Source organism: Perca fluviatilis, chromosome 20, assembly GCF_010015445.1.
Source record: "Perca fluviatilis chromosome 20, GENO_Pfluv_1.0, whole genome shotgun sequence".
NCBI lineage: Eukaryota > Metazoa > Chordata > Actinopteri > Perciformes > Percidae > Perca > Perca fluviatilis.
Genome location: NC_053131.1, coordinates 29,058,822 through 29,073,455, shown reverse-complemented (window position 1 = coordinate 29,073,455; position 14,634 = coordinate 29,058,822). Strand labels below are relative to the sequence as shown.

Below are 14,634 nucleotides of genomic sequence, written 5' to 3'. Positions count from 1 at the left end.
TAAATTTACAGGGTAGATAGACAATGGGCCCTGGACCACACCTACCACAAATTACACATGTGGACCACTATGTTTTTTTCCCTTTAACTCCCACATCGCACATTAAAAAACCTTACATCCACATGTTCCTTGAATCAAGCTGAATCACATGATATAGGCCACGCCCATTTCAGCTGAGAACTGTTTTCGCAATGCGCAAAACCAACTTTTTCGAACTCGTCTTAGTCCGTGCAATGGATCAGCACGAAACCTGGTAGATAGCATCTCCAGATTGACCTGACCAAAAGTTACTCAAGGAATTTTGCTACGTTAAAGTATGCGCATTTGACAACCAAACAAATTTTCCTAGCTAGCTACTAAACACTAACTTCTATCATATCTCTGCCAAATTACATGTTATCAGCAAAAGACTTGAGATCCTTATTCAACATACCACTACGATGCTCTGTACCAAATTTGGCGTATATCAGCCTTTAGGGGGCAATATAAGCAACATTTATTTGTTTTGGCCAATAACTCAATGCATTTCAATAGAAAAGTTGCAATTGCAATATCTCTGCCACAGTAAGGCAAGGCAAGGCAGCTTTATTTATATAGCACATTTCAGCAACAGGGCAATTCAAAGTGCTTCACATAAAACACGAAAGAGCAGTTAGAAAACAATTAAAAACAATTTAAAAGACAAGAATAAATTTTACAGTGCAGTATAATAATTTAAAGAACTGAGAGATAAGAATTTAAAGAAAGAGCAGTTAAAACAGTTAAACAGATAAAATAGGTTATTTAAAGAAAGGCAACATCAAAAAGAAAGGTCTTCAGCCTTGATTTAAAAGAACTGAGAGTTGCAGCGGACCTGCAGTTTTCTGGGAGTTTGTTCCAGATATGTGGAGCATAAAAACTGAACGCTGCTTCCCCCTGTTTAGTTCTGACTCTGGGGACAACAAGTAGACCTGTCCCAGACGACCTGAGAGGTCTAGGTGGGTCATAGTGTAGTAGCAGATCAGAAATGTATTTTGGCCCTAAACCGTTTAGTGATTTATAAACCAGCAAAAGCAACAGTAAATGCAATCCACACGAAACTGAACTCGTTCGGCATGCCGCTCTGAGGCTCTGTACCAAATTTGGCATAGATCGGCCATTAGGGGGCGCTATAATCAACATATAAGTGTTTTGGCCCTGTTAATCAATGTTAATAGAATATTTGCAATGGGAATGTATTACAGACCGTGCAGCTCACACTTCTCAATATTTACTGATGTTTACCTCCTACCATTACGTTTTGGTTTTCGCTTTCGCGTGCTCCCCTGGTGTTCTACAATAAACAAATCAACAATCAAACTTCTTGACCCACCTGACAAAGTTTCTACAACCTTCAGAGTGGACAAATGTAACTCTTTTCTCCCACTTTTTCAATCCAAAATCAACACCATTCATAGGCACTGATACCGTGCAATTAAACATTGCAGTTGGTGCTGAGTGGAGCGTTTGTCATAGTGTGATTGGTTAGGTTGGTGTCATTGATTCTTAATTTCCCACGAAGCTGCTCGCGGTTACTTGCCAGTAAATCTTTTCTTCTCCAATCCTATCTGTATTTGTGAGAAGTGGCGCTGTCCTGAGTTGAAAGCCTACTTTACGGCTAAATTATCGTGTTACTAGGCGTGTGTGTTCACATCGGACGCTGTCCATTTCCTAAGCTTCTGAAATGCAAACAATTTTTGACTACTTTTATTTATTTATTTATTTTTTTTTTAAAAGGGCTTGCGCCTGTGAGCACCCACGGACGAAAAAATAAATCTGCGCCTATGACACCATTTACAACAACCTGACCACCTCCCCTGCTCTTTCAACCACCTCACCTGCCTACCCCCTCCACCCTCTCAGTCACTCTCTCATTTCTCTCTGCTGTCCCCTGTGGTCAGGGGGGTTAAGAAGTTTGTTTATTGTAGAGAATTTTTAAAGGTAGTCTGTATATGCATGGAGATGAACTGTTAACCACTACATTTGCAATGGCAGAGAACCGCAGACCTTGTGCATCAAACCTCTCGATATTCACCAAACCTATCCTGTACCAGAATAGGTTTATGTGGTTTAATTTTCAGAAAACACAATATATTTGTTGTACTGCACATTGCTGCAGCTCCTCTTTTCACCCTGTGTGTAGAGCTCTCTGTTTTAGATACAGAGTGAGACATCTCACTTCTGTACCATCTTTGTTGGGAGTCGCACATGCGCAGTAAGTACTGCTAGCTTGTCAGTTGCAGACCATGAAGGAGTGCCATGCTAGCAGCTAGGCGAGCATTATAACGTGTGTTACAAAGTGACGCACGTTTGTCACGGAAGTAAAGGCTGGACTACAATAGAGCTGTTTGGAGCAGTTTGTGAACAGTGTTTCCTCTGGAAGATGGTAAGTCCCTTTGTGGTGGACTTTGGGCTTTATAACGTGCACAAAAAAGATATATAACACAATAAAGGAAAGGGGAAAAGCACTTTAAATCCACACGTCATGAAGAAGGTCAATGATGGGACTGAGAGAAGTAACAGATATCAAGACTTGACCAAAGAGAGCTCTTTCTCCAAGGCAACTGGATGCAAATTGTGCAGCTGCTTGTCATCTGTCAAACAAATCAACGCAAAGCCATGCAAACAGGTTGCTCCCATGTTCACAGGTTGTCTTCTGTTTGGGAAGGTGTGTAACAAAGGCTCTGACGTGACAGGATGGGCTGATTTTGATTACCAGTTGAGGTTGACGGTCAGGATACTGTGAATGTAGGAGCACTGGGCCGTATGTGTCTTATGTATTCATTTAGTGATGTGGTATACATTTAGTGCAACACTGTGTTACTTGTTTCAGACCATTAAAAATCTAAATTGTGAATTGGCCAGTCCCATGTTAATATTCTTACTTTGTCTGCTATAATCTACACTTGACTATCAAATTAAATGCTGCCATAAATTAATGTAAAAGCATCCATAAATGATCATACAGCTTAAAGCACTGCACAGATCAGCATATTTTAAGGACCAGGTGATCCATTAGTAAAACCGCTGCACAACAAATGATTATGCTCATATAATGTGCTTATACTGTATCAAATATTGGCCCGTATTTCAGGAAGATTACATTTTACTGAAATTGTACCTTGTACGTTTTTTCATGCGACAAATACAATTGACTGATTGAGATCTTAAGAGACACAGTCAACTCCTCAATATAGCCTTTGGAATGTAACTAAGGGTGGGTTTCTTGTATACAGTAATGGTGTAATGTGTAATTAATTTGACTACTAATTAACTCATATTTAACTAATGATGCAACCAAACATCTTAGTTGTCTTTACACCCTTCATGGCTGAAATTTGAGAAGAATCGCTTAAAAGTCTAATTTCCTGGGTCATTTTCCAGTTGGATTCCATAGGAAAATTAGCCACAGTAACCTCCATACTACAACTGCCATTTGCAAGGGAGTAAGAGGTATACGAAAGAGGTTAGGGCTGCAACTAAAAATTGTTATTCTTTTCATAGCCGATTAATCCATCCATTTTCTCGATTAATCGATTAGTTGTTTGGTCTATAAAATGTCAGAAAATTGTGAAATATGTCAGTTTTTCAAAGCCCAAGATGACGTCCTTAAATGTCTTGTTTTGCTTGTAAATCAAAGATATTCAGTTTACTGTCATGGAGGAGTGGGGAAACTAGAAAATAGTCACATTTAGGAAGTTTTTTTTTTTTTTTTATAAAAAATTATTTAAACCGAATAATCGGTTATTATCAAAATGGTTGGCGATTAATTTCACAATAATCGATTAATCTTTGCAGCTCTAAAAGAGATTTAGCATTTGTGATGATAAAAAAAAACAACCACTCGCTATTACATAGTCCGTTCCAGAAAGCAGGTTTAGTGAAAACTCTGAGTTTGTTAACCCTGAGACGAGGGAAACTCTGGGTTTCCGGTTTCAGAAAGAGAGATAACGTAACCTCAGAGTCAGTTACTATGGTAACTTAGCCTGTGAACCTAACCTGGTCTCTCAACCTGGTCTCTCAGTCTCCTCCCTCTGACACAGCACTCTTTCATTTCCTCATTCATTCATTCAGTCTGTATCAGGGGCATTTTAGCACAGTCTGTTATCTTCATGAATAAAAAAAACAGGGTTGGTTTATTAAAGTGATGGTTCGGAGTAATTCACCCTAGGGTCCTTTGCACCATGACCTCAAGCCAAACACCCCCCCAGAAGCTTTTTTCACCTGGGTCTAACATTGGGAGAGTTAGCTAGAGTAGCGTTATCAGCTGAATAGCTCAGCGCAGGGGCTAATGGACCCACGTTTGTATCTTGTAAGTTACCCCACTAATAATGCCCGAAATGATACCAAACGTCTACAAGTAGTACAAATAGGTTATGCTCTCATAAAACGATGGATTGGAAAGTTTGTAAGTACACCAGAAGTTTATGAACACTTGCCTGCTCTCCTCAGCTCTCTGTTGCTGCTGCTGCTACCTGCAGTTAGTGGAGTGCTTAGGGCCGTCTACAAACTACTACACCGAAAAGAGTTACAACAAAAATATTTATTAATTCAATGATTAAATAAGGTAATGTCTCCAAACTTACCTCAATTATTACTTGTCTCCTGCTAGTTATACTACAGCACTTACTTTAAAAAAAAAGTTAAATTAATAAATATTTTGGTGCTGCATCTCTTTTCGTTGTTGTAATTTGTAGACGTCCCCTAAGCACTCGTCTTAACAGCAGCAACAACAACAACAGAGAGAGCAGAAGCCAGCAGGCAAGTGTTATTTACATAAACTTCTGGTGTACCCCCAAACTTTCCAATCCATCGCTTTATAAGAGCATAACTTATTTGTACTAATGTAGACGTTGGTATCATTTCGGCATTATTAATGGGGTCATTTACCGAGATACAAACGATGAATCGATCTAATCTTCAGCTGATAACGCTAACTACTTACACTAACTCTCCCAATGTTAGACCCAGGTGAAAAACTCTGAGGGTGTTTGGCTCGAGATCATAGTGGCAAAACTCGTAAATTACCATCACTTTAACTGTGTCAGGCCGACTGTAAAACTTTTTTTTCTCAAAACATGGCATTTCCTTTTGTTCAACGATCCCGTTGATGAAGAAGCTGTATTACTTCGTAGGGTGTTAAACATATGTCGGGAGATGATATTGAGGCCCCGATGCATTTTCATTTCCAGATAACTTCCTATATGAGCGGTATCGTTTTTCTTCCCAGTCTATCAGTTATGTAGCTTACATAACATTATCCGTCCTCATATCACTAACGTCACCCATCGTGGACATGCTCTACATCCCAGCAGATTATTTGTGTCACATTACGTTTTTTTTTCTTTAAAACATTGGTGATGCAGAGCATTTTAGTAAAGCCACTGTAAAGCGCCATCAGAAGAGCTTCAGTGCTCTGAAACGTGTTTTAAACGTTTTTGTAGTGTTCCTTGGATACAAACCAGTAAGAGCCATTAAAATGGAGTTCCACAGTATTGCAGGTGAATGATGTAAACCCAATACATCCATGTGTACCCTTTGAAATAAAAGATTATGAATTATAATTATGTTAATGATGGTGCTGCAGCCTCAGAATGGGATTATTAGGCCTAGTACTTTTTTGCCCGCAGTATTGCACCTAATTGAAATATAGATTATAGGTTCAATACCATTTCACCAGTAATAATAGGCTATACTTATGATTAAATATGATATACACTATATTGGAATATACACATTTACTCTAGCAGCAATTTTCTCCCACGCAAATTCTCTCCCTTTTGCAGCAGCCGCTGTGTTGCTTTTTTTTAACAAAATACATGTTCCAACTGGCTGTTTGTTTGTGGTTGTTACCATGGTGAATTGTAGTATCATGGCTCCATTCATGCTGCCGTTTTATTGTGGTGGTGCACGCGCGTGAACATACTCTGAGTTGACTGAACCAACTCATATCAGCTGTTCTGAAACCGAAAACTCAAGAGTTTCCCATCTCAGGGTAAATCAACTCAGACATCAGGGTTAGACTCAGAGTTTGTTAAACCTCCTTCCTGAAATAGGGCCGGATGTTCACCAAAATTAACATGACAGGCACATAGGCTGTTATGGGGGACTAAATAACTGGTACTATGTGTTTGTCAGTGCTAAGCACTCTGGCAAAGTAACTCATAATCAACTGTAAAGTACTACAGTAATAAATGTTGTGGCATTTTGCTATCATGTAGCTTTATTTTGCATTTGATATATTGCGCAGACTTTTTTTTGTTACAGAATATCAGAAATAATCGACAAATATACTGTACATATATTATACATACATTTACAACATTTGACACAAAATGTGTTACACTGAGAATAAAATGAAACCAGGCAGAAATATGGAATGCATTTGTCATTCTGCATGTGGAAACTTCCTGTGACGATTCCTTCTTTAAACAAATACTGGAGCCAGCTGGTTTCCGCTCCTTCCTCTGATATCTTGAGACAACATTTGTTCAGATCAAATGGCCAGCGCTAGCTGTGATTTTTACTGCTGCTCATTATATCACTGGCACATACTGTCCAGGAGGCCAACAAGTGTGTGCATGCATGAACAAATCTGACAGGGTGTGTGGCTTGTGTTTGGCAGAGGGTTTTTTTTTTATGAGAGATATAGTATGTTGTGGACCCAGTTGAGATCATTTATTCACACATGTTCATTGTCAGTCTATCAAACTTTTTGATACACATTTTTAGGACAGATGTGGAGGTTGTACAAGCAGTCAGATGACATTACCTTCAGGCCTTCATCCGAACTTCATGTTATTGCTGAGGTGGGCCTGAAATACATAAAAACACAAGGCCGATTAAACATCTAGTAGTATTTGAGAAATAAGCCATCAAGCTTTTAGCCATCAAGAAATATGACAAGATAATGTGTCTTTTTTAGTCAGACGAACTAAAAAAAAATTCTTTATTTTCAGAGTAACAATCCCTGAATGAAACATCGCTAACCTATGACTTAAATTACAATAATCACTCTGAAATCATGCTGTCTGTTTCTTTTTGCCAGGTTCCCTACACTTCCCAGAATGCACTAGTGACATAAAAGGTGTTTTGATTGAAGGGATAGCACCATACAGGGGTTACCAAACAACCAAGGAGAGGAGCTTTACTGTCAAAACACAGTCACTATCCACCTTAGTAGTACCAAGGTAAAGAGGGATGAAATGAGTCTTCCTTGCCTAAAGTGAGGAAAGAAAAGAAAAGAAGGAAAGAAAGGAATAAAGACTTCAGAGGGCAAATTTGCTCTTAAGCTTCACAGTTTTTCTGTCTGGTGTCTCTGCTCACTTGGCCATCGTTCTGTCTGTTTAAATGACCTCAGCCATTCTGGAGATCTAGTGGCAAACCACAAGACAGCCAAGTCCACTTTCCTGTGTGCCAAAGTAAGCAGCTACACAAGGGTCAAAGGAGAGCGGAGAGTGTAACAGAGAGAAGAACCACGTAAGAGCAAAATAATACGTGGTATCTTTATCAAGTGTTTTATCTTACAGGTAGTTTTTAATACAGAACAAATATAATGTGGTGTATACTAATTTAAAACAACTCTGAAAAACTCAAAACAAGATATTTATGATAAAGTGTTGTAGGGCATCACTCCACCAGAGGGCAGCATAGAATGCAAAATGCATAGTGTGTGAAAGCTAAGTGAGTATATTATTTAGTTGCAACACAGATGTCTTCTTAGTTGATAGTTTTATTTCTTAAGGTGCATAACAGTGACTAACGTTTCGATGTAGGAATACATCTTCATCAGAGTCCTTGAAGATGTAATCCTACATCGAAACGTTAGTCACTGTTATGCACCTTAAGAAATAAAACCATCAAGTAAGAAGACATCTGTGTTGCACCGGCAATTTTTAGTTACTTTACACTGTGGTGTCCTGCCGTGCTTGCACCGGATTGTTATGGTCTGCAGAAGCGCAGAGAACTCTCTCTTTTTTACCTATATTATTTCTTTCTTTCTTTGTGTGTGTGTGCATGTGTATGTGTGTGTGCGCGCCGTGCGTGCGTGTGTGTGTGCATGCATGTGTGTGTGCGCGCCGTGCGTGTGTGTGTGTGTGTTACCTGTCCTGTTGAGGAGGTTTTCCCTGGCTCTTATAAAGGCCAGGATGTCAGCATCAGCCTGTTGGTCTCCAGTCAGGGGAATAGAGGAGTTTGAGAGCTTTGTGGTGGAAAGGGCCCTGAAATGTACATGTGTGTAATGTAGTTTGACAGTATCAGCACAAGTTCTTCACAGTTTCTGTAACACAAATAAGGACATTATTTGCTCTTTCTTACTTCCTTAAATCCTTTGTTTTTTATGTGTGTGTTGGGGGGCATGAGCTTAAAAGCCCCTTAACCGTTCTGAACACAACCGCTGTAAAATGTTTGATCCGTTCTTGTTCCAAAAGCTTTAAGAAAACAAGCTGAAAACCTTAACAGGTAACAGCTCCTCATATCACGGAGCATCGGTATAAAACAAAAGTATCTCTGTACTACAAGTGGTTGCTGGAGAGATGAACAAAAGCATATATGTTATTCATTGAGTGTTTCGCTGTGCTTGTAAAATGCTAGTTCCAGCAGCAGCATTCAAGCGAGACCCCAGGTCTTTGATTTGTTAATAGAGTTTGGAGACATTACTTCACAATGAAATAAAAAAGTTATGGCCAGGTTCATAAGCGGAGAGAGAAAACACTGCACAGCTATACAATCTGCAGGTCCAGGCTCTATGTATAGACTGAAAAGCGACTGCAAACATGTGGAACATGCTACTGTAGCAAAGTTGCATTTGTGAATACATAATGTACACATAGTGGTGGACATACATGATTCACCTATCGTTTTAACTATTTTTACGGTCTGCCATTTTTTCAGACGCCTAATCTAATAATAACTGCAAATAAAGATCTGCAAATCTTCATCGCAGGGGTTTCCTCAGCATGTTGAATGTGCTGAATGTCAGATAGAGAAAGGCCAAGAGAGCTACGCATTTGGTCAAGTCATACAAAACTAAATTGGTTGTTTCCAAAGCCATCAATTCATTTGTAGTCTATATAGACAACGTTTCATTTCCAGCATTGTTCAAGTACCGCCAGAAATCCGCGGAATGACCGGCACCTTCCGTTTGTTCCGTTGTAATTTTTTAACTCCGGTGGATTTCTGAGGACTATGGTTAACTGCTCCTCAGATCTCTGCAGGGTAAATCCAGACAGCTAGCTAGACTATCTGTCCAATCGGAGTTTTCTGTTGCACGACTAACAACGTCTGAACGAGCACATGCTATTTTGCAGCGGCACTGTTGCTCAGTCCGGCGCTTAGCGCCGCCCAAGACGATTGTGATTGGTTTAAAGAAATGCCAATAAACCAGAGTACGTTTCTGTGTGGACTAGCCAGACCCTCCTCCGCAGCGCTGTGGGGGAAGATCTGGCAATGCGAGACTAATTCATTTTCCACATGCCAAGCCACCCCTCCATGTACCTCCACTCAGATGAAGGAGTGAAGTCAGTCACCCTCCCCTCCAGGGACTTATCCCGCCACACTGGGACAGCCGTCAAGGGAGGTACACTTTTGGGAAGGAAGCTTCTGGAATTCACAGAAATGCAAAAACTGCAATTTTAGGATGATGAGGACAAAGTGTGACATGCCGCATAATCTGGTAGTACCTCATATGAAACAAATACGAGATTAAGTGAAGCTAGGCTGACCTGAGGTCTTGAACAGCGATGGAACAGTCCGGATTTGGGTCTGGGCCTGCTGGACATTCTCTCACACTGCTGCTCAGACCAGGTGCCCTGTATAACAAATTAGTAGAGCTTTTCAGAAATATTTTGTTACACCATAATTCCACAGTTTATCTGTATCTTGATCTGTAGGTGCCATACAGCATGATGCCAATATGAAACTCATATAGTGCATCTACATTAGGTACTCACTGTATCTCACTGGTCATCTTTGTCTCTCAGTATCATCACATACATGTGCTTGTCTTAACCACAAGAGGGAGCAACAATGCAAAGTAGTTTGCACTCTTAACATTTTGTGCACAAGGTATCTGTAAATTGACCAAGTTACATTTAAGACTTTTAAGATCTTTTTAATACCGCGTAGAACACAATTTAATGCCTGTTTCAGTACGTAATGATTTGTTATTATATCACATTTACTTCCTTGCAGTATATAAAAATAATGCCCAATGATATAATTAATCGTATAAATGAAAGCTGGACCCAGATAAGTGGAAGCAAATGGATCGATGAATTAAAAATGTTCAGTTCAGTTAATTGACATTTTCTAATTATAAGACAATGAGCTTCTTAGCTGCTGTAGGGACAGGGTTTGCCTCACGTCTGACAGTGCTGACTGAAAGCCCACAAAAAGGATTCAACAACCTCCTGCATGAACAATCCAACTTTTCGATGTCCTGACAGCTCACAATCAGATACAAAAACATGTCTGACTCACTACAGCAGAAAAGAAGAAATATTTAAGACTAAACCTTTACAATCCCTAGGCAACACATATCTCTAGACTCTAAATGGGGACTCAATTGAATTGTATATAAGTGTCGTTGGATTTAATTGGAATAACTGGGGAGAAAATAAACCCTGACAGACTCAAACGGCTACAAAGACGTGGTTGTGATGTGGCGTAAGCGAAGGGTGATAGAATGGAGTGTGTTGATGCAGCAGTGCTGGTGCATGACTACGACTACTATGACTACTGTGAGTGTGAGTGTGAGTAGCATGTTGGATAAATACATTTGATAAATACAGTAGCCACAGTTACCGAGTGGATTTCAATTGAAATATTAAACTGTAGATAATTTGTTATGTAAGACAACGTTACACAGCCTCATGTTTTGCAATACAATGCCACGTCTTGCGGTGAACATGGCCAACATCTGGACAAATATTGTGGTCATTGTTTTTTGTGACTATACAACAATATCTACGTCCTAATGTTGTCATGGCAGACTTGTGGCAGACACGATGGGATGTGAAATACCACCTGTGTCATCATAGTGTGAACCAGCTCCCCTACGAATATCCTCATGGTTGGTAGAGCGAAACAATTCACAATGACCATACCTTTCAAAATGTGTTCAGAAAGAAACCGTTGTTTCTACTGTAAATATGGCAACTACTTCTGTTTCTCTGCATTTATTTCTCTCACTTTTCCATTGTTAAATATACTTTGACACTTATTGTATATGAAACCTTTGAACACCGATACTTAAAAATGTACTGGTGATTTTGTATTTCTACATTTTACCTATGGTATGTCCTTATGGTATGTGCTACCACACCCTCAAATATGTTATATTTCTTCAATGTGATTTGTATTTATGTTTGAAACAAATAAACATAATAGATCTACATAAGTCCCTCACCAACATTCATCTGTTGGGAGGGATGGAAGGACAGACAAAAAACAGTCATCATCATCAAAATGTGTCTCACCGAAATCCCGGATTGCTAGGTGAAGACGGCTCTGAAGCTGGCGACCCTGTGTGACATCTGGCTGTGGCCTCGGACTCCTAGTCACAGTCATTGAGAAATGATTAAACTATTTCTGGAACACTTCTCAGCAAAAACATCATTCCATACTGATGACAGTTAAACACAATGTGGCCATATGTAACTTACAGCTAGAGGGAAACAGAAGACCTCAGGTATTTTGTGTTGTCTCTTACTCAAAGTTTGATTCATTACATGTGTCCTGTTTTCCAAAAACAGAACAATAAATGGTTGAACAGAGCTGTAGGATACAAGTATACTGGCAGGGGAAAACGAATGGCCTGCATCCTGCTTGGAAGACCAAAACTGCACATGTAAGGTCTGTCTGTCTGTCAGACTTCCTCTTCTTTCCATGTGTCATTCAGTGATAAATTCCAAAAAGATATTGTTCTCCATTCATAAGATCAAAACCAAAGTGTAAATGCCAGCAGTGTCTGCTGGTCAGATGTGGATGCTTAACATCTTCTTTGGGGTTGGTTTCTGAAATGTGCACAACAGCCATCAAGTGTGTGTGAGACCAGAGGTTTTTAGTTATCTGCAAGTGTTCTTAGCTTGGGGATCTTCAACTCATCTTTCTCTCCAAGCTTTTGCAAACAGTGTCTTCCACTATACTGTACAATTATTCTGAGTATTTAGGCACAAACAACAAAACTATTATTTGGGACTGAAATAAACACTGACTCACTTCTTATCCCCCACTGTGTTGCTGAGAAACCTCATGAACATGTTGTACTTGTTAGGGCTCTAACTGCTGAGACTGTATTGATGCTGTTGCTGTGTTGCCTCTAAGCTGCTCTCCAGGCCCTTGTTTGGGTCACATGGAATTCTGTAAAAAAATGAGTTTCCGTGTATTTTCCTCCTACATATCTTCCCACCAGGGCCCATTCAGCATGATGCTTAACAGAGGCTGCAAGGGTCACACTGGTGCCATAAAAGCCTCCAAAGTCAGAGACACATGCGTATCAACTTACACGCACACACTAACGCGTCCATAGAGGCCAATATTCAGAGAAAACACGAAAGAAAACATCCATAAATATAGAGACAAAAAAATGAACATACACTGCCTTCCTGGCTAATTTCAGAAACATATCTTTGACACAGTAGCCTTGCCATTACGTCATGCTTACAGAAGCTTTATGTGGTGTTGTCACATAGATAGGTAGAGAAAATGAAGGTCCGTCACCTGCGCGCTGGAAGCCTCCTGGCTCCACCACTTCTGGAAGTCTTTCTGGATCTTGACCTTTACCCTCTCCGACAACAGCTGCAGGTGCTCAATCTCTGTCGCCAGCGCTTTCAGACGGTCAATGGTGCTCTTGTAACTGACATGGGGATATTAGCAGCACCAAATTCATCTTTTGTCCACGTTACACACAGCATCTGCTGTGTCTAATCAATCTTTGCAGAAAACATTTGGTATGTAATACATATAAATGCACTTTTACTACACTCACGCCTTTTTTTCTTGCTCAATGTGTTTGCACAGGTTTTCTTCCACCAGGTCGACCTCCTCAACCTCTGAGTGAATCCCCATTACACCTATGGTAGAATTGGACAGGCACAAGGCATGGCAAATGTTTTAAAGACGGATACAAAATGTGGACATACTGTAGATAAAATCACAAATACATTCATAATGTTCTCTTCCTTTTTTTTGTTTTAAGTCCAGAAGCTAGTGAGCGTGTGTTGTGTACACGCGGGTGCATTTTCTTTCAAAGACAATGTTTTCAAGTCTTGGCCCTGGATAATAGAAGCCAGGCTGCTGTGAAGTGTTCTCTGATGCGGGACACAAAACAACAAGAAAGGCCTTTGGGCGCCTGAACTGAAGGGAGATGTTTGTGTGCTTTACAACCAGATTTCCTCATCAAAGCTTTTGTGTCAATGATCAAAACAGTCAGAAAAGAGTAAATGAAGGAGTCTTAGAGTTGTGACGCCCAGTCTTTGGTCACTCAGCTTTCAGTCAGCGAGGACTACTGCAAAGGCTTTGAAGTGGGCACTGCTGCGCATACTGTACAGGACAAGAGCTCCCACAATGGATTCACAAGGTTTCCCTGCCCGACTCGGAAAGGAGTTCAATATCAAAAAGATGATGAACAGAGTTTACATTCGGGACAGCTTTGTATATCTTTTCAGTGGATACTTGAGGAGCCAACTGTCTGAATTTGAAGTCAGAGTGTAAACCTGGATTCTCAGTTATTCTAAAGCCCAGTGACGGTGTATCATCGCCAATGGAACGACTCTTTGTACTTCCGTTCTAACTTCAGACTTTTGGGCTTTTTGTAGCTGGATATATCATTTGTTGTGTCTTAATATGAATGTGGATAACGTTAGTGATACTAAGTAATGCTTGCTACAGTTGCAGTTGTTGCAGTGATGAATCGGCGAAAATAATGTTTTATTTCTCTCATTCACGGCTCCCTCTCTTCAGTGTCTCACTAGCTCGCTCGACCACGTACCGCACTCGCAGTAACATAAAAAAAAATCATTTTATTTCTATAGTTTGTAGCTGCCTTTACAAGCTGACATCGCTATCTATTGGCTGCTGGAACAGGTGACGTCCCTTACGTTCTAAAACCAGCCTCTGGAGACTTGACAAATTGAGTCGTAGCGACACCATCAGCTGGCTTGAGCAGAGCTGAGATGGATCGGTTCAGACCGCTGCAACTTTTTCCTGCAACGTTCGAAAACAGTTTTGTCTCGTCGCAAATTTTTGGTCTGAACTGGGCTTAAGTGTGAACTTAAGCAAGAGTGTGATATGTGGAGGTTTTGCATAGGATGTATTTAATTGCATTAAGCCTGCATGCATCGTTTTTTGATTTTATAATGTCCTACTGTAAAGACATGGTTAACGTTTTGCTGTGGGAATATCCATTGTCAGTTTGATCTTACCATGAGCTGCCCTCTGCCTCCTCTGCATCTCCAACTGCTTCTTCAACTCTTCTGAGAAAGAGAGAGCGGAGAATAAAACAACTTTAAAAAACATTTCCCCCCCATTTCTACAATAAAAAGACAAATTATATATTTTCTTTTACATTAGTGCATGTTTACACTCAGCACCAAAATTACTTGGAACTAACCAATC

At 40.1% G+C, this 14,634-nt stretch overlaps 1 protein-coding gene across 3 annotated transcripts in view; it reads right to left on the bottom strand.

The window, feature by feature from the left end:
- Window positions 1-6,213: 6,213 nt before the first annotated feature.
- Window positions 6,214-14,634, bottom strand: part of kif6 (kinesin family member 6) — a 67,402-nt gene continuing 58,981 nt past the window's right edge. For 2 of the 3 annotated variants that reach the window (XM_039787019.1, XM_039787020.1), the window contains 8 exons: window positions 14,442-14,492; window positions 13,007-13,091; window positions 12,739-12,874; window positions 11,496-11,572; window positions 9,741-9,827; window positions 9,514-9,618; window positions 8,122-8,237; window positions 6,214-6,833 (listed from right to left, as the gene is read on the bottom strand). In XM_039787019.1, the coding sequence (XP_039642953.1) occupies window positions 6,817-6,833; window positions 8,122-8,237; window positions 9,514-9,618; window positions 9,741-9,827; window positions 11,496-11,572; window positions 12,739-12,874; window positions 13,007-13,091; window positions 14,442-14,492 (674 nt within the window). In that variant the 3' untranslated portion in view covers window positions 6,214-6,816. Of the gene's footprint in view, window positions 6,834-8,121; window positions 8,238-9,513; window positions 9,619-9,740; window positions 9,828-11,495; window positions 11,573-11,681; window positions 11,755-12,738; window positions 12,875-13,006; window positions 13,092-14,441; window positions 14,493-14,634 lie in introns of those variants that run through there. The other variant, XR_005637446.1, reaches the window with a different exon arrangement.